The sequence below is a fragment of the Narcine bancroftii genome, chromosome 1 (assembly GCF_036971445.1).
Source record: "Narcine bancroftii isolate sNarBan1 chromosome 1, sNarBan1.hap1, whole genome shotgun sequence".
NCBI lineage: Eukaryota > Metazoa > Chordata > Chondrichthyes > Torpediniformes > Narcinidae > Narcine > Narcine bancroftii.
The window spans coordinates 197,239,208-197,264,331 of NC_091469.1; the positions used below are offsets into that span (position 1 = coordinate 197,239,208).

Consider the following 25,124-nt stretch of genomic DNA (forward strand, 5'->3'; position numbering starts at 1 on the left):
AAGAATGAGTGGAGATCTTATAGAAACACATAACATTATGAAAGGAATTCATAAGAGAGAGGCAGGAAAATTGTTTTCACTGGTTGGTGAGACCAGAACTAGGGGACACAGCCTCAAGATTTAAGGGAGTAGATTTAAGACAGAGATGAGGAAAAACTGTTTTTCCCAGAGAGTTGTGAATCTGGAATTCTCTGCCCAGGGAAGTGGTTGAGGTTACTTCATGAAACATATTTAAATTTCAGTTAGGTATATTTTTACATAAAAAAGGGATTAAGGGATATGGGGAAAAGGCATGATCTTATTAAATGGCAGAACAGGCTTGATAGGCCAAATGGCCTGCTCCTGCTCCTATTTCTTATGTCATATGCTCTATATTGCGAGTAAAATGCAGTGATATTGAATTTCTTGTTTTATAGTTTTGATTCCACATCTCTCTGTACCATGCTGTGCTGTGCCTCATTTATTTTGTAATGTGTGCACAGAGCTGTTAAAATTGTGTCCTTGCTGGTGACCCTTGGCGCTCCCTTGTAATTGTGGTACCGAAAAGGGCTGATTATGAGATACGACTTTATGATTATAAAATATCTATTTCTAAATTCTGGACAGAAATTAGCATTTGGAATTGGAGAACTTACTTTATTGACCATTTTCCCTCGACATGTTGGGATTGATAGGGTGTTTTTTTTTTATTTAAAATCCAGCAGTGAATAAAATCAGGGGTCACCAAGGTTGATTTGTCATTTGGAGTTGTTGTGTTAAGAAACAGGATGGGTTGTAACTGCAGTTATTTCTGGGAACACTAGAACCACACTAGAACCTATGTACATGTGGAAGAAAGCCATGAACCAAGACAGTGGAATCATCCCTTCATCCATTAATTGGTTCATTAGCCTCTCCCTAAAAAAAACGCCCACATTCCTGAATGGCTGCTGTCTCTGCCAGTCAGTACGAGACTAGCTTTCTAACTGGGCAATCCACCTGCCGATCAAACTGCCCTCCGCTGGTGAATCGGTATAAATGCTGTCAATCACTCTGCGCCCGCCACTCGCATTGAGCGCGGAGGCGGGATGAGAGCGAGCCCGGAGCCAGGTGTTTTAATTCGAATTGAATAAAAGGCGCTGACTTTGACCCGAGGAGCCGTAGACGAGAGTTGAATTTTTTTTTCTTCCGAGGGAGAGCAAATAATAAAAATTATTGACATTTTATTTTAGTAAAGAGAAAAGGTGGGGAGAGGGTTGTCGGGGCAGGGCAAGGTGGAGATCGTTTCCCGGGAAGCGCAGGACCGTGACGAGGAGAGGCGGCGGCGGCGGCGGCGGCCGAGGAGCTCGCTCCATGGAGGCGACCATAGATCTGGACCCGTTGCTCTACTTTGCGGCGAGTTTGTGTCAGGGTTGGATCCGAGTGTACGGTGAGTCCAGTTGCACTGTGCGGCGAGCTTCACTGGCATTGCCCTCAGAAAGTTTCTGGCTGCCAGCAGGTGCACCAGCTCCCCATCTCTGGTTGGCACTGAACCAGCCCGGAATCTGTTCCCTTTCAAACCATCGCCACTCAAAGGATTGCACCAAAGGATTAGTTAGGCTGGAGCTCTGCACCCTTCCATCACCACTCAACATCAGGGTCCTTGGTTTCGCATTGCATTTATTTTGGTGTAGAAGTTACATGGATTGGAGGGGTATGGACCGGGTGCTGGTCAGTGGGACTAGGAGGGTGGGGATTTGCTAAGGCATGGACTAGTAGGGCCGAAATGGCCTGTTCTGTGCTGTAAGTGGTTATATGGTTATAAGTGAATTACCTTTCATCATCTTTCCCTATATGATATGGGGGGGGGGGGGGGGGGGGGAGGAGATGCGTATATTGGGTGTCCAAGGGCGCACTGGCGAGCGCCTTGAAAGGTTGGAGGTACCTAAAAACCGTGAGTGAGGAGTATGTGAAGTTGGCTGTTTCCTGCGCCCAAGTGGTGCGTCATCTCTCTCGGTTCCCGCAGATCTGAAGGCACATTGAAAAGGAGGGGAAATGCCTGGAGTTGAACAAGCTCACCTGTTAGTAGAAACCATTTTGGCCCTCATGCTATGCTTCCTCAAGGTCTTCAAGTCGAGTCCCTCATCATACTTTTAAACGTCAAGGAATATAGTTCTAAATTCTTGTAATAGGACAACAACCCCTTCATCCCAAGAATTAGCCAGATAATTCTTCTGGGCTGTCTCGAATGCTGTTCTACTCTTTCTTCAAGGGGCCAAAATTGTGCACATTACTCCAGATGTGGTGTCCCTTCTTGCAGAGGGTGACAAATCTCCAAACTGGGAATGGTTAGTGCCTCTTTATTGGTGGAAGAGGTACCAGTAAATGGGCTTTGTTCTGGATGATGATGGTTGAGATTTACTCCATGCAGTCATGACTCTGAAGAATAATCCTCCATACTTCTGGTGTGCTGGACAAGAAAGGAAAGGCAGAGTCAAATGTATTATTAGTTGCAGTACATAGCATGTTCTGGTTACTGTGCTAGTCATATAACTGGTCCATTTTTCTTTCTGATCAGTGGTGACTTCCAGCTATTTGATGGTTAACAGTTTGTCATTGGTAACTGTTGAAAGTTGAACTAGCACTTTATACAGTTACTTGGGGGTTGACCTAGAATGACACATATGGGACTTGCCATTTATCAACAATTGTTGTTTGGATATTTTCCAATGGGCACAAATTACTTCATTATCTGGAAAGGTGTTGTGGAATTGAATATAGTGCCATTTGGCCTATCAAGCCTGTTCTGCCATTTAATAAGATCATGCCTTTTCCCTGTAATGAAGGAATGAATGAAATCAATGAAGCTTAAGATATTGCTAGATATTTTCTCTTAATTTCCATGGTTTTATTTTTCTACATTGTCATACTTGGTTAAATGCTGTCAAGTAAAAGCACTCTGGGATTTTTTTTGTGCTCAGAGCAAGGGTTGAACTGAGTGTCATAGGACAAATTAATTCAATTCCTAGCACTGCTAACAAATCTTGGATCACTTTGCTGAAGAGAGAGGAGTCTGAGTAATATTGGATTTCTCCTGCCATTTTGATGACTGGCATAACAGTTTTATTTGTTAGAAAATGATAATATTTGTCCAGTTAATTAAGTTTCCAAATAAATGAACAGTATATGCATATTGATAATTGATCCATATTCAGGCACCGCTCTATTATGGAGGCATGCTTTCCTAGAAATCAGTCTGTAATGTGCAACAATAAATTATTTTTTAACACTAATCCTATGAGAGCAAATATTATTCCACATATTGCATTTTTCTGAGTAGTGATTTTTTTTTAGAAGGGATGAATTTCTTTATCTGAATATGTGTAATGTGGTGTTGCCTGTACTCTTAAAATGTTGGCAAGTGTTATAAAATGAACCTCAAATTTGAGTTTTGTTTCTTTCTTGGCTCTTGTTCTCGGTGACGACTGGTTGCAGAGGTACGCTTTCACAGTCCTTGTCATCCATCATTATCTACTGCATTTTTTAGCCACAGCAATAAGTGAAAGGCTTTGTGACTATTTTGAATGAGGATTGCCACAGTGAAGCCCAATTCCATTTCCTACAATATTGCAGAAACTATTTGTTTTATTCATGTGATAAGATCTCCAAGACATGTTGCAAGAATTGTACAAGAGTGTCACCAAACTTTCTAATGAGACATTGGGACAGTGGGGAGGGGAGGGAACCCCAGATCTTGAGTTGATGGATTGGTGGCACTGCCATTTATGGTGAAATGATTAAAAATTTCAGTTTAATACTAGAAGGGAGTTGGCATCACTGATCATTACATTGGTGGAGAAGATTATAGAAATAGGGAAGGGTACACTGAATGAATTTGCACATATGAAAATTTTGCTGTTGAATCAGTGATTAACAATGTAAATCAGAGCACATATGAATAAACATGTTGGTGCAGGCCAGGATAGAGGCAGTGTGTTTTGGATGAACTTCTGTTTAGAGGAATGGTGGGGAATAAAACCCAGAAACTTTGCTCTCTGTATTTTCACCAGGGTAGATGATTCCAGAACTATGGTGAGAGGGGAGTATTCGAGGTAATCTGAATTTGGAATAAACTACTAGTAGAAATTGTACAAGTGAGGGATTGTTCAAGTTTATTGTCATCTCATTGTACATGTACATATGCAACATGATACAGCATATTTCTAGACCATAGTGTGCACAATACCGAACACCTTGCACACAAATGGACATTGAGAGCGATAAATGTAAATAAATAGCTTGCGAGTTTCCAAGATTGTTCAATTATTATGATGTTAAAAAGATATTTGGATAGGTGGAGAAGAACAGTGTGGAACCACTGCCAGATTAAGGTATTGTGGGGCATGTGGCATTTATTTTAAAGGGGTCCTAAATAGTGCCAGCTGGTGCATGCGCAATGAGGGGAAAGTTTGACTGCAGCGCACAAAATTCTGTCTGGTGCATACCCATTGAGAGGCAATTGTGTCTGCAGTCCACCCCCCCCCCCCCCCCCCCCCCACCGAGAGAGTTTCTGACACTGACCCTTCATGTCCATTTTGGTAAGCTTGAAATGGTTTTAATTATTCTTAACAAAATTATGCTAGCTTTCTCAGATCACTATATATTTGGTGATTACCAGTGGTGCATCTGGGAAAATAAAGCCTATGGCAAACACTGAAATTTCACCTCCCCCCCCCACCCAACTATTAAAACTTACTTACACATTTGGACCTGAAATTGCACTGGCCCTCCTTGATAAACTTGCACATTTAAAAAAAAACTTGCTTACCATGGTGGCTGGCTCATTGGGGGATCAATGGCTGTCTTCGTTACCCATAATCCCCCATGCAGCTGGAACCTGCTCATCATTGCTATCTGCAGCAAGCAGCACCCCCAACATGTAAACAAACAAAACCACTCAGCTGACTGAGGCTGAGGTGAGGGTTTCTTTTTGTTCTGCTAAGGCTTGTTTGCATTTACATGTTTGTTTTCATCTTTGTGCATTGGCTATGAGATGCCACACTGATAGGCTGTGTTAATAACCCTGATTAAAGGTGATAATTGGCTAAAATTGCTAACTTTAACAGTACTCAAAAATGAAAACGAAAGTGTTTCTCCTAGTTCATAGTACATAAATGTTGGGGGGGGGGGGGGGTGGGGGCCTTCAAAATCTGAGGCCCGTAACATCTGCTACTTCCACTACTACATTAACCTGGCCCTGGGTGGAAGCTCAGGAAAACAATAGATAAAATGCCAACAAATGGACATCCCAGAATATTATGAGTGAAAATGCCGTATAGGAGTGAAAATGCCGTATAGGAGTGAAAATGCCGTATAGGAGTGAAAATGCCGTATAGGAGTGAAAATGCCGTATAGGAGTGAAAATGCCGTATAGGAGTGAAAATGCCGTATAGGAGTGAAAATGCCGTATAGGAGTGAAAATGCCGTATAGGAGTGAAAATGCCGTATAGGAGTGAAAATGCCGTATAGGAGTGAAAATGCCGTATAGGAGTGAAAATGCCGTATAGGAGTGAAAATGCCGTATAGGAGTGAAAATGCCGTATAGGAGTGAAAATGCCGTATAGGAGTGAAAATGCCGTATAGGAGTGAAAATGCCGTATAGGAGTGAAAATGCCGTATAGGAGTGAAAATGCCGTATAGGAGTGAAAATGCCGTATAGGAGTGAAAATGCCGTATAGGAGTGAAAATGCCGTATAGGAGTGAAAATGCCGTATAGGAGTGAAAATGCCGTATAGGAGTGAAAATGCCGTATAGGAGTGAAAATGCCGTATAGGAGTGAAAATGCCGTATAGGAGTGAAAATGCCGTATAGGAGTGAAAATGCCGTATAGGAGTGAAAATGCCGTATAGGAGTGAAAATGCCGTATAGGAGTGAAAATGCCGTATAGGAGTGAAAATGCCGTATAGGGGTGAAAATGCCGTATAGGGGTGAAAATGCCGTATAGGGGTGAAAATGCCGTATAGGGGTGAAAATGCCGTATAGGGGTGAAAATGCCGTATAGGGGTGAAAATGCCGTATAGGGGTGAAAATGCCGTATAGGGGTGAAAATGCCGTATAGGGGTGAAAATGCCGTATAGGGGTGAAAATGCCGTATAGGGGTGAAAATGCCGTATAGGGGTGAAAATGCCGTATAGGGGTGAAAATGCCGTATAGGGGTGAAAATGCCGTATAGGAGTGAAAATGCCGTATAGGAGTGAAAATGCCGTATAGGAGTGAAAATGCCGTATAGGAGTGAAAATGCCGTATAGGAGTGAAAATGCCGTATAGGAGTGAAAATGCCGTATAGGAGTGAAAATGCCGTATAGGAGTGAAAATGCCGTATAGGAGTGAAAATGCCGTATAGGAGTGAAAATGCCGTATAGGAGTGAAAATGCCGTATAGGAGTGAAAATGCCGTATAGGAGTGAAAATGCCGTATAGGAGTGAAAATGCCGTATAGGAGTGAAAATGCCGTATAGGAGTGAAAATGCCGTATAGGAGTGAAAATGCCGTATAGGAGTGAAAATGCCGTATAGGAGTGAAAATGCCGTATAGGAGTGAAAATGCCGTATAGGAGTGAAAATGCCGTATAGGAGTGAAAATGCCGTATAGGAGTGAAAATGCCGTATAGGAGTGAAAATGCCGTATAGGAGTGAAAATGCCGTATAGGAGTGAAAATGCCGTATAGGAGTGAAAATGCCGTATAGGAGTGAAAATGCCGTATAGGAGTGAAAATGCCGTATAGGAGTGAAAATGCCGTATAGGAGTGAAAATGCCGTATAGGAGTGAAAATGCCGTATAGGAGTGAAAATGCCGTATAGGAGTGAAAATGCCGTATAGGAGTGAAAATGCCGTATAGGAGTGAAAATGCCGTATAGGAGTGAAAATGCCGTATAGGAGTGAAAACGCCGTATAGGAGTGAAAACGCCGTATAGGAGTGAAAACGCCGTATAGGAGTGAAAACGCCGTATAGGAGTGAAAACGCCGTATAGGAGTGAAAACTCGGCAGGTCAGTGTACTGGTATTTTGTGCTGCAAAGATAAAGATGCATAACCAACATTTTCTGGCTGGAGTCCTTCATCAAGATAAATACCATAACCATACCTTGATGAAGGGCTCAAGCTTGAAACATTGGTTATGTATCTTTATCTTTGCTATTCCTGCTTTAAGTACAGTAAAGTTTCCATTATCTGGTGCCTATGGGGATTGTGGATGCTGAGACTCACTCTTGCAATTCCTAACTAATACACCTGCATTAAGAATACATCTTGGAAAAAAAAATCCATCGGTATTATATCCTTTATTAATCAAGTAATTCCTGTAATTTACTAAATTTAAATTCGAACTGCAGTTGCTGGCACTATGCTAACTGCACTGCCATCATAATTACCCTCACTCCCAAGTTTACTAATATACTTAATAATACTGTATACTAATAAAGACTTACCAGGCAGGGATAGGGAGACACTTTGAGAAAGTTGCCCCAGTGGTGAGCAGCATTGGCTGGTTCTTCATCCTGGGCCCCACCATTTTATTCAAACACAACTTGATTCAAACAAACAGCTGCCGTGAGTGGGCACAATCATTGAGCACCGCTGGCCAAATGTTTGCTCCCAAGGGGTTGTTTGTTGTTTTGGAGAACATTTACTTTTACAATTTAAAACTTTTATTTCAAACTAATTATTCTTATTCATTTCCATTCTTTTAATCCATTTATTTATGTGGACTTTTTTTTTCTGCTGATTATTTGAATTTCCCGTTGATTGAATGCCAGGTAATGGGGATTTTTACTGTATACTGATTGACTTGCTGAGTTTCACCCAGTATTATGTTTTTTCTTCAGTCATGGTGTCTGCAGATGTTCGTGTTTTAAGCGCTGAATGCTAACTTGGCAGTATGGATGAGTCAAGCCAAAGGACCTGTTCCATGTTGTATTACTCAAAAGAAAGCTTTAGAAATTATTTGGAGGAGAGCCACAAATTGGTCCCATATTCAAAGGACATTGGTGACCCAGTTTTTAAGCTTGCACCTTCACTGAAGGAAAGGGTGGGGACCTGTTTGACTGTGGGATGAAATTATTCTTGGCATTTAAAGCGCAGAAGCCACATGTCGTGCATGATATCAAACAATTTGCAATATTTGTTTTGTGTAACCTGTACAACTTGGTCACTGCCTATACTGGTTCTGCAATGGACTGGGTACAGTAATGCAAATAGCGGGACTTGTGATAAATCTCTGAAGTAAATCATTTGGTCATTGTCATCTCTCAGGAAGCAATCCTGTTCCTTCCCTAAACCTCTGCTCAGGTCCATCAACTCTCCTCTGAATTTTTTTTTCCCTTGGACTACACCAAGTGCACCTTAATTAGCAGTAGTCATTTAACAGGTTGTCTGAGGGATGTGGAAGGAAATCCATAAGTAACTCATCAGATCACTGAGAGAAAATACAAATTCCACACAGCACCAAAGTCAAGATTGAATTTGCGTCCGTAGAGCTGTGGTATGGAAACTTGTTGCTGAATGGTTATATTTCATCTTTGACCCCCAACAGTACACTTTCCAGTATTGTGCAGCATGGATAATTCTGCAGAATTTTGAAATGTGGAGACATTAACCTCCAGTTTTTAAGAAATGGTCTAATATGTTACAAGAGTACAGTTACTTCAGTATCAGGGTGGCTTTCTGGGGCAGTGGTTTATTGGTGCATTAAACTTGGAGTTAAAATGGCGTGAAGCAAGGCTGTGTTCTCGCACCAACCCTCTTTTCAATCTTCTTCAGCATGATGCTGAACCAAGCCATGAAAGACCCCAACAATGAAGACGCTGTTTACATCCGGTACCGCACGGATGGCAGTCTCTTCAATCTGAGGCGCCTGCAAGCTCACACCAAGACACAAGAGAAACTTGTCCGTGAACTACTCTTTGCAGATGATGCCGCTTTAGTTGCCCATTCAGAGCCAGCTCTTCAGCGCCTGACGTCCTGCTTTGCGGAAACTGCCAAAATGTTTGGCCTGGAAGTCAGCCTGAAGAAAACTGAGGTCCTCCATCAGCCAGCTCCCCACCATGACTACCAGCCCCCCCACATCTCCATCGGGCACACAAAACTCAAAACGGTCAACCAGTTTACCTATCTCGGCTGCACCATTTCATCAGATGCAAGGATCGACAATGAGATAGACAACAGACTCGCCAAGGCAAATAGCGCCTTTGGAAGACTACACAAAAGAGTCTGGAAAAACAACCAACTGAAAAACCTCACAAAGATAAGCGTATACAGAGCCGTTGTCATACCCACACTCCTGTTCGGCTCCGAATCATGGGTCCTCTACCGGCACCACCTACGGCTCCTAGAACGCTTCCACCAGCGTTGTCTCCGCTCCATCCTCAACATCCATTGGAGCGCTCACACCCCTAACGTCGAGGTACTCGAGATGGCAGAGGTCGACAGCATCGAGTCCACGCTGCTGAAGATCCAGCTGCGCTGGATGGGTCACGTCTCCAGAATGGAGGACCATCGCCTTCCCAAGATCGTATTATATGGCGAGCTCTCCACTGGCCACCGTGACAGAGGTGCACCAAAGAAAAGGTACAAGGACTGCCTAAAGAAATCTCTTGGTGCCTGCCACATTGACCACCGCCAGTGGGCTGATAACGCCTCAAACCGTGCATCTTGGCGCCTCACAGTTTGGCGGGCAGCAGCCTCCTTTGAAGAAGACCGCAGAGCCCACCTCACTGACAAAAGGCAAAGGAGGAAAAACCCAACACCCAACCCCAACCAACCAATTTTCCCTTGCAACCGCTGCAATCGTGTCTGCCTGTCCCGCATCGGGACAAAATTGGGTTGGAATGTAAAGATCCTCGAAATAAAAGCAATTTGGATATGTTAAACGAGCCTGCAGCTGACGTGGACTTTTTACCCCCTCCATAAATCTTCGTCCGCGAAGCCAAGCCAAAGAAACTTGGAGAAGGGCAATAAATGTAGACTTTGCTCTTGTGCAGGGAATGAAGATTTTAAATTATAGCATTTGTGGAATAATTAAATGTACACTAATGATCACTTATTTGTAAGGGTGTGTTTTGAAAATGTTTAATATGTGAATTTATTTCTGGTTCTATAATGGATGTTAACATTTGTATTGGAGTGAGTGTTATTTGTATATCCTTGACAGATAATTAAATAGAATACCACCACATTGTGAAAAATTCCATTATTGTATTTTGAATATAACTGATGTCAGTTGCTTGTGTAAAAGCAGATCAGCTGTGCTGATGTTTCAACCTGTTTCTCTGGTTTAAATTTGTGACTAAAGATTTTCAGAAATCATTTAATCACTAAATCACATTTTGCATTTTGATACAATTTATAAAGCATAATAATGAACTGCAATTGTTGGAGGCTATGATATGAAGTCATAAGTAATGGTATTCAATCTGTAGATTATTGCAGAATATGGCCATGATTAATGATGCATATCAAACTTGGCTCAGTGATGAGAGGAATATTTTTAGTACTTTTTTTCCATCTGAACAAAGATGGAGGAGGGGTATAGAGAGTATTCTGGATGTTCCACAGAATGAGTGCTGGTTCTTGTAAGTGCTGTAGCAACGAAAAAAGGCCCTACATTACAAGACTACGTTGATGCAAGTCGCCCTTTGGCAGAAGCAAGGGAAATGAGCCAAAATCTTTTTTTAGTCACCCATCTCAAAAAGGAAAACACTTGGATTTGTGTCCTTAATTTTTGATTCCTGCTGTGTGGAAGATCAGTAAAGCAGTTTTCAGAAATTGTGCACGGTTTATAGAATTGTAGCCTTTAAAGCAAAATTATGTTCAAAATATATTTCTGGGTTTAAAATGTACGACTCATTCATTGTTGATTTGTTTGAAATGCAATCAAAACCAAATTATTGGATGCAATTTCTTTTGATACACCAGAAGGATAAAATAGACAGTACATAACCACTTCGCATTCTTCATTGCACTCGCTAAAGGGTTAAGAGCTTTGGATTCCTCGAAGAACTTCACACTGAAGTGGTCAAATATTTTAAAATGAGGTTCAAAGTTTTATGTAGCCATTTTCTGGCTGAGAACAATTTGAATAGTAACAAGGCATTGAATCGTTTCTCACTGCATGCAATTTTTGTTCTCTTAATTTTCAGGAAAAATTTGCATATATTTGCTGCTCTGGAAAAGCATTGGGACATTCTGTTCCTATAATGATGCATCTTGTGCAGCTACTGGACAGTTGGTATAGCAGTGCCATCTTGATTCTTGGTAATACATTTCTACAGTTAGTGTGGTTTAAATTCTGCATATTCTCAGGTGAATTGTAAAATTTAAAATGAGTCAAATCATTTCATGATTTTTGCATAATTTATTGATGTGCGACTAATGCACCATTCAGCTTAGGACACAAATGCACTCTTAGATGGCAAAAGGTATTCTGATTTACTGTGGATGTAGTATTTAAATGCATTGTTGGTAAATCCTGTTACTCCTTCATGTTTTGTAATCTTGATGTCCAGGAGTGATGGTTCATTTATTGCAAGAAATAATCAACAGTTTGATTGCATGTTGGAGGTGGTGCTTTTACTTACTTACTTCATATGTTAAAATTAATAAATAAAGTTTCGAGGTGGTGCTTTTTTGTTTGCATAAAGTTAGCAGCTTGGGTTTGTATTCGTGTTTCAGAAAAATGTAAGTAATGGTCCAAAATTGGGTTGGAAGGTAAAGATCCTCGAAATAAAAGCAATTTGGATAATGTGGTCCATTATATAATCCATGATTTCTGTATGGATGAAAGCTAATCAAATCTGATCTTGTTCATCAGTCCATTTTATTTGAAACAAGCAATAGACAAACTCTATTACTATGTAAGTACACCTGTTTGTGGTAATGTGCTATATGGAGCAGGTGTGTTCCCTTTGTATGCCAAGTTGATTTTATTTAATAATTGTAAAATAAACTTCAGTGATGTATAAGAAAGTAACATGGATGTGAAATGAAGACAGCTAAATGTATGGTTGTTGCACTTTCTGGTACTAATCCTTTTGTATCAGGTAGCTTAGAAGAATGTATGTTCCCTGTTATTTTCATAACGTGCATGTGCCATTTGGAGAAAATCTTTTGACTGCGATCCTGTGACAATTAGCTAGTTAATTTGTCAAATATTACGCTGCAGTAAACAGATTAATATTTTGTGTTCAGAGAAAAGGTGGAAAATTTTGTGTAATAGTGCAGGAATACAAACTTGAGTCTCAACATGGACAAGACAAAGGGGATAATTGCAGACTTCAGGTAGACTTGGCCCTTCACTATACATTAATAGCTTGGGAGTGGTGATCACCAAGTTCCTCAGAGTCCTCCTAAGAAATGATGCATCGTACACCCATCATCTCCTTTCTTGTCAAGGAGGTGCAACAGCGACTGCACTTAGAAGGCTGAGGCAGGCACAGCTACTAACTTTCTACAGGAGCTCGATCGAGACTGTCCTGGTACAGTTCCTGTAGAGTTGGGATAGCCAAACTTGCTTTATGTAAGAGCTCTATATGATAAACTTCAGATGCTTGAGAGCCACAAAACACAAAGAAAAATTACATGCACCTTTTTACAGTTGCATGCAAGCTTGTTACAAAATATTATAAATATTAAGAAATACATGTATATATTTGTGTATGTAGTTTTTAAACTGTTAATTTGTATTGGTTTCAATAATCAAAAAGTACATATAGCATATATACTTGTGTAATAGTTGAATTTTGTGACCTGATTTTTAGGGTAAAATTTAGGGGTTTGACTATCACATATATATTACATGCACATTTGATTGTGGTATGTATCTATGTCATTTGGTTGTCAGGAGCATGGATGGGTAGGCAGCTGGGTCCAGGTGGGAAGTTTGCTTTTGGGCATCAGGAGCTCGGGTGGGTGGCCAGGACAGGGTAGGAAATCTGCTATTAGGGTGTCGGAATCTCAGCTGGGAGGGTGGCTGGGGCATCAGGAGCTTGGATGGGAGGGCAGTCAGGACCTTGGCAAGACTCCGCAGTCAAGGCATCAGGAGCTCTGGGGGTTGGGCATCTGGGGTTGGGCCATCAGGAGCTGGAATGGGCAAAAAATAGAGGGGTTGACTTTTACAGTACATATGTTACCCATACCAAATATTTTCAATTGCAAGCCATACCCACTAAAACGAACATTATGAGCATGGGCTCATACAATTCCTGCCAACATATTTCTGTGAGCTGCAGCACTTGCTTTATGTAAGAGCCCTATATGATAAACCAGATGCTTGAGAGCCACATGTGGCTCACGAGCCTGGTTTGGCCACCCCCTACTGGAGAGCATCAGATCAGAAATCAATGCATAGGACGATAAAAGCACGAGAGAGGATTACTGGGATCTCCCTCCTTCTCTTCCTACCCCCCCCCTCCTCTTTCCTTCCCACCCGCCTTCCATTGATGTGATTTATCAGGAATGTTTAAAGAAGGCTCACAAAATCAAGGTTTTAGAGCCAGCACCATCAGGCCGAGAAATAGCTTCTTTCCACGAACAGTGAGACTGACGCATGACTGTTGAACTGCTTAAAAAAATACCCTCTGTAACTACTATTTTTTCATAATATTTATTTTAATATGTGCATACAGTATAGGTACTATGTATATGCATGGTCTGTGTGCTTACCTTGTTTAGTCACGTTGTACTTGTACAACTGGATGACAAATTAACTTGAATACAACTAATAGGTACTTTGTGGCATTATTTTCAAAACATTTATAATTTCTTGTAAAACACCACAATCATACTTTCAGAATTGAAAGGTTTTATTCTACAGAGATAAGTCCGTTAACAATTGGCCTGTAAAAAGATTGGTTCGCTTTCTGCACACTTCACTTCCCATGGTCATCCAATTGCACCTTTATTCTCGAGTTCCTATATATTGTGCAAAGCTGTGTCTTTGTGAGTTGCATGAAGACTTGTGTAGAATGTGGTGATTACTGGTGCCTATAAATGCAACTGGGCAAACTCTATTAATATTGTGGCAACAAGATCAGGTCAGAAGCTGGCCATCCTGTGGTAAGAGGTTGGCATGCAAAAATCTAAGCTTTTGCACCTTCCATGAGGCATAAATAAGGAATACATTGGATTATCCTCCACTTGATTAAAACCCACAACTGCTTAAAGCTCTACTGTTCTGCTTCAATCAGCAACTGGATCTGACTCTAAATTCATAAGAAAGCACAAAAATTACAGATGCTGAAAACTTGAGCAAACAATGAGTTGCTGAAGGAACTCGGTGGGTGATAGTGATAGAAAGGCAAATATAGAGAGCGACCACTGGCCCCTTCCGTCCAACACATCATCTTGTGGCCCCTCCCCAGCTTCTTCCTCCTTTACAATATATAGCTTCTGTGTATTCTTGATAAAGGGTCCCAACCCTAAATGTTGACTGACCACTTCTACCCACACTTGCCTTGCCTGTGTTACTTGTATCATAGAAAATGTATAGCATGGCCCACCTCTCGGGTGAAAACGTGCTCTTCAGCTACAAACGACTTGTCATTGTGTGTGTGCAGCTCACAGGACTTCAGGTATGAATTTAAATACTGATGTTTATGAGGAAAGCGTTTGGTTCCATCCTTTTCAGGCAATGAATTCCTTTTGCTTCCATATCTAGTTCAATGACAAGTAAGAATAGTCCAACCCTAATTATGTTGACCCCCTTCAACTATCCTTTAAAGTAATAAATTTGGCTGCTTTCAGTTTGCACATTATTTAAACTGAGGCATGGGAATAAGTTTTGGAGTGGGGAGGCAGTATGAGGAAATTATTTGCTTGTAAACGAATAAAAGCTAGTGCTGTCATGTTCAATGGTTCTATAATTTTTCTTACCTTCACTGTAAGAATAAAACAGTAAGAAACTGCAGAAAAGTATCCCAATCAGTAGTCACCTTTCACTAATCTGCAATGACATTAAATACAACTGTAGTTGATCACCTACTTGTTCCCACTTTGTCCCTTACCCCTTGATGCTTTTTGCATCCAGTTATTTATTTATCTCTATTTAAATATAATTGGCCTTGACCACTTTGTGGCAAGTTTAATGCTCTCCAACTGAAGATATTTATTTTCATTTTATAAAATTTCAATTGGAAATTCTTGTAAACTCTAGTGAATATAACCTTTTGTGGACCTATTCTCTGGCAAACCTTCACTAAACTCCATGTGGCATGTAACATCCTTTCTTGGCTAAAGAGACCAAAGCTGCACAAATTCTCCAGGTGTTATTGAAAGATTGTATTGTAGCAACATTCTTGCTCTTGTACGCAAATCCACCACCCTGCCCCCATGAAGGCTGAAGTGTTATTTGTCTTGTTGCATGTTTGTGTAGAATTCATGAGCAATCTTAATATGAAAGATGCTTGATCTAGCAATTGTAATAGGAGACAAGATGATTGCAGAGAAACTGAATATTTTGCATTGGTCTGCACTGGAAGACATTAGCAGTATACCTGACTTTCAAGGGTGTTAGGACAGAGGTGAGTGCAGTTATGATCAACAAAGAGAAAGTGCTTGGGAAGCAGAATGGTACAAGTCTACTGGACCAAATGGAATGCACCCTCAAATTCAGAAAGAAGCTGACGAGATTGTGGAGGCATTAGTAATGATATTCGTAGATTCTGGAATGGTTCTGGAGGACTGGAAAATTACAACGTTCACACTGCTATTTAAAAATTGGGAGGCAGCCAAAAGTAAATTGTAGACCTTGATGGTTGGGAAATTGTCAAGGGTGAAGTTTCAGGGTACCTGGAGGTGCATGACAAGATGTGCCAACTTCAGCCTGGTTTCCTTAAAATCTTTCCTGACAAAGATGTTTTCCTACTGCAATGTTTTGAGGAAACCACAAAACAGGCCAGACAAGGGACGTGCAATGGAAAATGAATATTGGATTTGACAAGGTGCCACTCATGATGCTGCTTAACAAGATGAGAGCCTATGGAATTGCAGGAAAGATCCAAGTATAGGTAGAGCATTACTGATGGATAAGAAAGGGATCCTATTCTGGTTGGCAACTGGTTACCAGTGGTGTTCTGCAGGGGTCAGGGTTAGGGGCTCTTCTTTTTAATTGTGTGCTTGTGATTTGGATTCCAGAATGAATGGCTGTGTTGTTGAGTTTGCAGATGATACCAAGTGGAGGGGAAGGCAGTGATAAGAAAATAGAGAGGTTGCAGAAAGATGGATAGATAGGAGAATAGGCAAAAAAAATGGCAAATTAAATGCAATTTTGGAAGGTTTATGGTCATGCACTTTAGTAGAAAGAATAAAAGGGCAAACTATTTTGATTGGGAGAAAATTCAAAATTCGGAGGTGCAAGAGCCCTTGGGAGTTCTCATGCAGAATGCTCTAAATATTAACCTCCAGATTGAGTTGTTGAAGGTGATGAATGTAATGAAGGCATTCCTATCTAGGATAATAGGATACAAGAGTAGAAATGTGTTGTCGAGCCTTTATAAGGCACTGGTAAGGCCTCACCTGGAGTACAGGGTACAGTTTAGGGACTCTTGTTTCAGAAAAGATGTGTTGGCATTCGTGAGGGTTTGGAGAAGACTCACAAGAATGATTCCTGGAATGGAGGGATTAGCAATGTTTGATGGCTCTTGGAATGTACTCCTTGAAGTTTAGAGGATTTTGAATGTTGAAAGGTCTGAACCTCGTAGTTGTTGCAATGTTATTTTCTCATGGTAGGGGGTCTCGGACAAGAAGGTACAACTTCAAGATTGAAGGGTGCCAATTTAAAACTGATGTGTAGGAATTTCTTTTGTCAGTGATTAGTGAGCCTCAGGAATCTTCTACCACTGGTAGCTGTGGAGACCAAGTTGTTGGGTGTATTTAAGGCAGAGATTGGGTGTCTGAATAATCAGGGTATTAAAGATTGTGGGGAGAAGGCAGGGGAATGGAGTTAAGTGGGAGAATTGATCAGTGATGAAATGGTGGAGCCAACTCTGGGCTGAATGGCCTACATCTCAAAATCCTGTAGTTTTAAATGTTCTCGAGTGAAGTGCGTAACTTCATGATATCAACATAATATAGGATCTGCAACTTTTTTTTGAGTATTCAAGTTCATTAAAATGTATTGTCAGAGTGCATGCATGACATCACACAACTTTGAGGTTCTATTTTTCTGTGGATCTGTCATGGTAAATCTGTACTAGTCACTAAATTGTGCAAATTTATGCAACTTGCATCCATACATATGACTGGAAAAAAATTACTGTATAAATTTCAAAAATAAAGAAAAAATGTCAGTAAATATAAAAATTAGCCGTCAGGTCCTGGGGATCCAGGGGCAGTTTATTTTGATGGACCAATGTGGTGGTGGCCATGGGTCAGGAGGGCGCTGAGACACCACTGCTACCAAATGTGTTCTATTTTCGGGACACGAAGGTGGTGGTTGTTCAAGGTGGGGGAGGTGAGTGCATACCCAGAATAACATGAGTCTGACTTACGTCCATTTCAAGATCGGTCAGAATGGAATTTGGATGTATGTCAGGGACCACCTGTATAAAGTAATAAATAACAAGCATAGGAGTCCTTAAATGAGTCTCAAAATGAATATAGTTAAATCCCTATTGTTCAAGAGTCTGGTTGTTGAGGGGTAGAAACTATTCTTGAACCTGGTAGTACAAGTCCGGAGTCACCTGCACCTCCTTCCTGTTGCAACAGTGAGAACAGAGCATGGTCTGGGTGGTGAGGATCCTCGATAACTGCTGCTCTTTGATGACAGCATTCCATTTTAATATGCTCAGTGGTTGGGAGAGTTTGGTCTGTGAAGTAATGGGCTGAGTCCACTGTCTTTTGCAGGATTCTTTGCTCTGAGTTATTGGTGCTCCCTTACTAGGCTGTGATGCTTTCCACTTCCCATCTGTAAAAGTTTGCCAAGGCTTTCTGAACCTCTGAAGGATGAGGGGTGCTGTTGTGGTTTCTTTGAATTAGCATTTATATAATGGGTCCAGGGCAGGTCCTCCAAGATGCAGTATGTTTCCAATTATCTGAAATGCACAGGACTGGACATGTATCAGTTAACTGCATTTTCTGGATATTTAAGCAGCCCAGTTTAAGCAGTAGAATGCTTGTATAAGCCGTCGCCGATCCCAGCACCTCCCCACTGCTGTTGCCAAACCTGCCTGAGGTCCCTGCTCTGATCCCAGCCCAGTAGCATCAGCATAAAACAACAACAAAGAACAAAGGAAGGTTTTTCAAGCATGAAATAAAGTTTAATTCTTACCATGAGTATATTTGAGTACACAAGGGCTCTGTTGGATTTAAAATGGTGCTAACAGTGTGTCAGAGTCCCACTTGAGCACAGCAGGTTTAAAAAAAAATCAACTCTTTTCAACTTGTGACGTCATGTTGCTGCCAAAAAATTTCGCAGATAATTGACAATTTTGGTAAAATGGCTTTTGGATAATCAGAAATGTACTGTAGTGACTTGAAGTTGTGATCCTCTCCAACTATGATTTCCCCCAGTAGTTATTGGATCATTTGCCTGTTTTTCTCTCCTAAAGTTTAGTCAGTTCCTTTGTCTTGTTGACATTGAATGAGAGGTTGTTGTTAATGCACCATTCAGCAGGTTTTCATTCTCTGTCCTGTTTGCTGACTCATCACCCCCTTTTTACACAGTCCACTGCAGCAAACTTGTATATGCTGTTGGAATTGTACTTAGCTACAGTCATAGTTATAAAATACGTATTCAATTTAACTCTGAAACTTTGATTCACAATTCCATCCAGTTTATGTTAGCAAACTTTGAAATATTCTATTTTGTTCTGTCCATTAATTTCTTTAATGCTATTTTCTGACTAATTTTGATCACTTTTATTTCACCTCTTCATTCATAGAACTAAAATATTTATTTAACTGCTCATTAATTTTCTAATAGGCCACAATGGAATTTCTATCCCATTGAAACCAGTATAAAAAAGGAATATTGAGCTGGATATCATGGTTGTAAATCCATTCAAATGTGATATCCAATTATAGTTTTTTTTATTGTGCTCTATTATGAACTAGCTTCTGAAGACTTGCAATAAATTTTCTTTAATACAGCAGTAATTCATTCAGAATGGTCTGAGGATGTCATAAGCTAATATCTGTGCTTGAGCGATTGTGCGAAATCTGTAATTTTTAATATACAATACCCTTCAATTAGTAGGTATTCAGTGAAAACTGATGTAATTTATAAGACTAAGATTTTGTCCCAATCTGCTTTATATAGTGTTTATTTTTGGTTGACAGGTAAATACATCTCAGTACTCTTGCCTGGGAGGTATAGTTGAAAGCTTCAACTAAGTAATTGTTTATGATGCAATTTAACTTGTCTTCAGTTGACAGGATTGTGGTGAACACATGCTCTTGCATAATGTGCCTTAATTCCATTATGCGAAGCACAGTATTTTATCAGGTTACATGACACCCAGCAGGTGTTTTCAGAGGTGATTAGCAATACTAGGTTATATCCTTGTCATATAATATGCTTTGATATTGTTGGGAATGTTTATAGACCTTAATGTATTTCCTTCATTTTACAAAAGTTTAATGGATTTGTGACTTGTGAAACTTTTTGTGAAGCCATTCATTTTTTAAAAAAATCCTGAAACATTGAAATCGTTATCAGAATGTTCTTTAAGCAAAATGTATGAAGTAAAAAAAAAGTTTGTGAAATTCATATTGACCAGTTGAAACATTTCTTGATGTTAAAAAGGCGGTTTTACAGTTCACATTTTAAATTGGAATAAAGATAGTAAAATTGGATGACTAGGGCAACTGTCTGCATTAATGAAATGAGGAGTGTTCAGCATGAGTTGATCAAGCTAAAACAAATTTTGTACCTGCCTGAATAGTTTGATTGAGAAATGTATTCAAAATAAACATTTTCATATTGAACCACTGTCATAGGGTGTGGTCATAGTTCTTAAATGTTGTTAAGGATAAGTTTATGGAGTGCCTGGGGATGCATGGCATGATTGGCCAAAGTTAGCAGTTTCCTTAACGGGAAAGTCTTGCCTGACCAACTGACTGCAATTTTTTGAAGAAACCACAAGTGGGCCAGTCAAGACTTGCTATGGATGTTGTGTATTTGGCCTTTGATATGGTGCTGCCCATGAGGCTGCTTTACGAGATGAGAACCCATGGAACTGCAAGAAAGCATGGGGAGAGCATTGGCTGATCATCAGGAAAAAGAGTGGGAATAAAGGGATCCTATTCTGAGTGGTGTTCTGTAGGGGGTCAGCATTGGAGCCACTTCTTTGTGTTGTATGTTAATGATTTAGGTTGTAGAATAAATGGTGTTGTGGCTAAGTTTGCAGATGATACAAAAATGGATGGAGGGGCAGGTAATGATGAGGAAACAGAGGTTGGAAAAAGACTTGGTTAAATTAGGAGAATGGGTAAAGAAATGGCAAATGAAATACAATGTTGGAAAGTGTATGGGCCTAACTGTTAACCTCTTGGTTGAATTGGTGGTCATGAAGACTAATGTAATCTTGGCATTCATAGGAATAGGATATAGACCAGTGATGTGATGTTGAGGCTTTGAGGCACAGAGGCCTCACTTGCATATGGGACACAGTTTTGGGCTCCTTATGTAAGAATGGATGTGTTGGCATAAGAGGATTCAGAGAAGATTCACAACAATGATTCCTGGAATGAAGTGATTAGCGTACAAGGAATGTTTGATGGCTCTTGGACTGTGCTCCTTGGAGTTCAGAAGAATGAAAGTATCTAGTGGAAGCATTTTGAATGCTGAAAGGCCAGGACAGAGTAGTTGTGGCAGAGTTGCTCCCCATGGTAAGGGAGTCTGGACAAGAGGGCACAATTTCAGGATTGAAGGGTGCCAATATAAAATATATGTGGAGGATTTTCTTTAGCCAAAATAAACCTCTGGAATTTGCTACCACAGGAGGCTGAGGAGGCCAGGTGGTTGGGTGCGTTAGATTCAGAGATTAATAGGTATCTGATTAGTCAAGATATTAAAAGTTGTTGGGAAAAGGCAGGGAAGAATGGACCAGCTCATGATGGAATTGCAGAGAGGACTGGATAGGCCGAATGGCCTAATTTCTACTCCTGTATCTTATGACAATGAGCTTCTGTGTAAATTGGTTGAGGTCTCTCACATAGTGTGTGGCCAAATGAGTTTCTTCCTTCAGCATGAGTATTTCTGTGTATTCTTGTGTGCCAAGGTGCTTGACAGAAATTATTTTAAATAAAATTTGACTTGGAATGCACAAATCTGCTGGAGAAATTCAGGTCATGTGCATCCATAGGAAATAAAGGATAACAAATGTTTTGGGTCTGGGGCCTTCGATTCAGGAAGGGTGATGGGAAAGAAAGTGGATAATGTGGCTGGGGGGGTAGATTTGGAAAGAAGATATGTATGAGATTAGCTGGGATCAGGAGTGGAGCGAAATAAACATAGGGGTGCGGGTTACCTGAAATTGGAGAATTCAATCCTAATGCTGTTGAATTGTAGATTGCCCATTTAAGATGTTCTAGTTTGTATTAGGCCTACCTTGACAATGGAGGCTTGAGGACAAACTGGCTGATGTGGAAATGAGGAGGGGAGTTGAGATTACTTGAAATCGTGTGTCAAGATGCTTGGAAAAATGGTTGCCAAGTCTGCTTGATGTTGCTTATGTAAAGCTGGTCACATTGAGTGCAATGGAAAAAGTGGAGGAGGTACATGTGAATCTCTGCCTCTCCTGGAAGGGGCTGGTTGGGTCCCTGGATGATGGAGTGAGAGGTGTCAGGACAAGTGTGGCAGATCTACAATTGCAGAGCAAAGTATCTGGAGAAAGAGGTGGGATGGGTGAGCAAACCTGCAGAAAGACGTGGGGGGAGATGTAACTGTTAGTGTGATTGTATTGTGTTTCATGTGGAGGCTGATAAAGGTGAAGGATGAGGACCAAGGGAACTCCACTTCAGTTTGATCTTGCACAATAAATGGCATGATTTTTGGCTTCAACAGAAAAGAAAAATTACGATACCTCCTGGTATATATTGCTGCCTTGATCTTTGTCTATGGCCACATTTGCTACATTTTTCCTTGCTTTGGCAGCACATTGTCAATCAAATTTTGGAAATTACATTTTAATTTTGTTGGAGTCAATTTTGCTGACTCCACAAAATATTTTGGCTAAAGATTTGTTTGCACAAAGGTGTGTTTAGTTTCAAATATCACTTAAATGTGTATCTATACACACAAAGTCATGTATTCAAAAATCTGGATGTCAGTGGAGCGGTTGTGAGCTGCAGAAAGCCTGCATAGTTTAAAGATGTATTTAAAAGGTTTATATATATTTATTGCAGAAAGCCTGCATAGTTTAAAGATGTATTTAAAAGGTTTATATACTTAAAGGGGTGTAATTGTGTGGTATTTGTCAATTTGCCTATCGTAGTAACAGGTCTATGGCAGATGTCATCTCAGTGGCTCTACACAAATCTCTGGAACACCTGGACAGTAAAGAGGCTCTTTATCAACTATAGTTCAGCATTTAACACCATCATCCCAACAAAACTGATCAGCAAACTCCAAGACCTGGCAGTTCACACCCTTCGTGCAATTGGATCATAGGTTTTCTCACCTCCAGACCGCAATCAGTGAGGACTGGTAAGAACATCTCTTCCACAATCTGCATCGGTACAGGAGAAACTCAGGGCTGCGTTCTTAGCTCACTCACTTTATACCTAGGACTGTGTGGCTCGGGTTGACAATAACACCATCTTCAAATTTGCTGATGAGACCACGGTTGTGGGTTGTATAAAGAAAGGGGATGAGTCAACATACAGGCTGGAGATTGAAAACTTGGCTGATTGGTGAACCAACAACAACCTTGCACTCAATGTCGCCAAATCTAAGGAGCTGATTGTTGACTTCAGGAAAGGAAAGCCAGAGATATGGAATCCAATGATCATTGGGGCATCAGAGATGAAGAGGGGGCTCAAATTTAAGTCCTTTGAGTCACTATCTCAGAGGATCATTGCTGGACCCAACACACGAATGGCATTGTGATAAAAGCACATCAGCTTCTCTGCTTTCTCAGGTGCTTGTGGAGGTTGGTATGACACCAGAAACCCTGGAAAATTTCTACAGATATGAGCTGACTGGCCTCATCACAGTCTGGTATGAGGGCACCAATATCTCTGAGCAGAAAGCCCTCCAAAAGGTAGTGGACACAGCCCAGGACATCGCAGACAAAATCCTCCCTACCGTTGAGTGTATCTACTACAGGGAACGTTGCTGTCGGAGAGCAGCAGCAATCATCAAGGATCTATGCCATCCAGCACACTCTGCCCACCCAGCACACTCTGCCCTCACTGGTACCATCAGGAAAGAGGAATAGATGCCAGATGACTCGCACCACCAGGTTCAGAAACAGCTGATACCCCTCCACCGTCAGACTCCTCAACAACAAACTCAACCAGGGACTTATTTAAGGACTCTTACTTGTTCACTTTATATATTTAAAGGGGGGTGTATTTGTCTGTTATTTGACAGTTCACCTATCATAGTAACAGGTCTATGGCAGATGCCATCTCAGTGGCTCTACACAAATCCCTGGAACTCCTGGACAGTAAAGATGCTCTTTGTTGACTACAGTTCACTTTACATTCATTATCTGTTCACATTTATTTGTTTGCAAGGTCACGTCTCCAGAATGGAGGACCATCGCCTTCCCAAGATCGTGTTATATGGCGAGCTCTCCACTGGCCACCGTGACAGAGGTGCACCAAAGAAAAGGTACAAGGACTGCCTAAAGAAATCTCTTGGTGCCTGCCACATTGACCACCGCCAGTGGGCTGATAACGCCTCAAACCGTGCATCTTGGCGCCTCACAGTTCGGCGGGCAGCAACCTCCTTTGAAGAAGACCGCAGAGCCCACCTCACTGACAAAAGGCAAAGGAGGAAAAACCCAACACCCAACCCCAACCAACCAATTTTCCCCTGCAGCCGCTGCAACCGTGTCTGCCTGTCCCGCATCGGACTTGTCAGCCACAAACGAGCCTGCAGCTGACGTGGACTTTTACCCCCTCCATAAATCTTCGTCCGCGAAGCCAAGCCAAAGATACGCTGTGTACTGGGTTTTTTTGCACGACCAATTCTGCCTCCCCAGCAGAAAAATGAATTTCTGGGCTATATGTGATGTCATGTATGTACTCTGAGAAGAAATCTGAATCCCAATGGGACCTGCATTAATAGTAGTTGGGTAATAACTCTGAAATAAAAGATTCATAATTTGTTGAATATGTAGTTTTGATTTGTAAAGCAGGCTGGATCATTAGTGAAATGGTGGTGAGTAGGAGTTATTTATCAAGGAGTTCCTTGATAAATACGAAAATAGATGTAAAGAATGGAATCTGTTGTGATGATATTCTATACTTTGGCATGAATTATGTGCTGGTTGGTATTTTGACAGTTGTTTCTCAATGCAGTATGAAATTTTTAAAATGTATTTGAAGTTAACCTCAAGGCTACCAGTTGATTTTACAGTCTCTATTTTCCATGTAGCTAAGGCCACAACCTTTCTGATGTTTTACCAAGTAAAAATGTAAAGCTAGAGAAATTCAGTAGGTCAAGCAGTGTCCTTTATACAGCAAAGGTAAAATTACAAAGCAATACTGTTTGACCTGCTGAGTTTCTCCAGCTTTGTTTTTACTTCAACCTCTGTAAATGCAGATTCTCGTGTTTTACATATGTTTACCAGTATTGTTTCAATGTCTTCCCCATGAATAGTTACACAAATTCTTGTTGACCTTGTGTCTTTGTTAATGGTGAGTAGTGAAATGTCCTGCATCATACAAAACATCTGAAAATTAACTTGCCATGGCTGATTAATGGTTTTGTAGATTTTAAACTGCTTTGGTATTCAATTGTTTCAAGCAAAATCTTGTTTGTCTTTAATATTTGTATTCCTTGTTAATTGAAGTTTCTAATGGCTAATACATTTTATTTGCTTTTAGTTTGCTTTGATGGAGATTCTACGTTGGATTTTGGGGGGTGCAAAGGAAGAGCAAGAAATTGATCACATTGAGGCAGCTTTAGATTTCTGTTACCCAAATTTCTTTTTTTGGAAGCAAA

The 25,124-nt window shown here is 40.7% G+C and overlaps 1 protein-coding gene across 7 annotated transcripts in view; it reads left to right on the forward strand.

Moving 5' to 3' along the window:
* The first annotated feature begins 1,309 nt into the window (after positions 1-1,309).
* Positions 1,310-25,124, forward strand: part of LOC138737104 (disabled homolog 2-interacting protein-like) — a 592,760-nt gene continuing 568,945 nt past the window's right edge. For 3 of the 7 annotated variants that reach the window (XM_069887625.1, XM_069887641.1, XM_069887631.1), the window contains exon 1: positions 1,311-1,408. In XM_069887625.1, coding sequence (XP_069743726.1) covers positions 1,333-1,408 — 76 coding nt within the window. In that variant the 5' untranslated portion in view covers positions 1,311-1,332. Of the gene's footprint in view, positions 1,409-25,124 lie in introns of all 7 variants that reach the window. The other 4 variants (XM_069887650.1, XM_069887668.1, XM_069887674.1 and 1 more) reach the window with 2 other exon arrangements.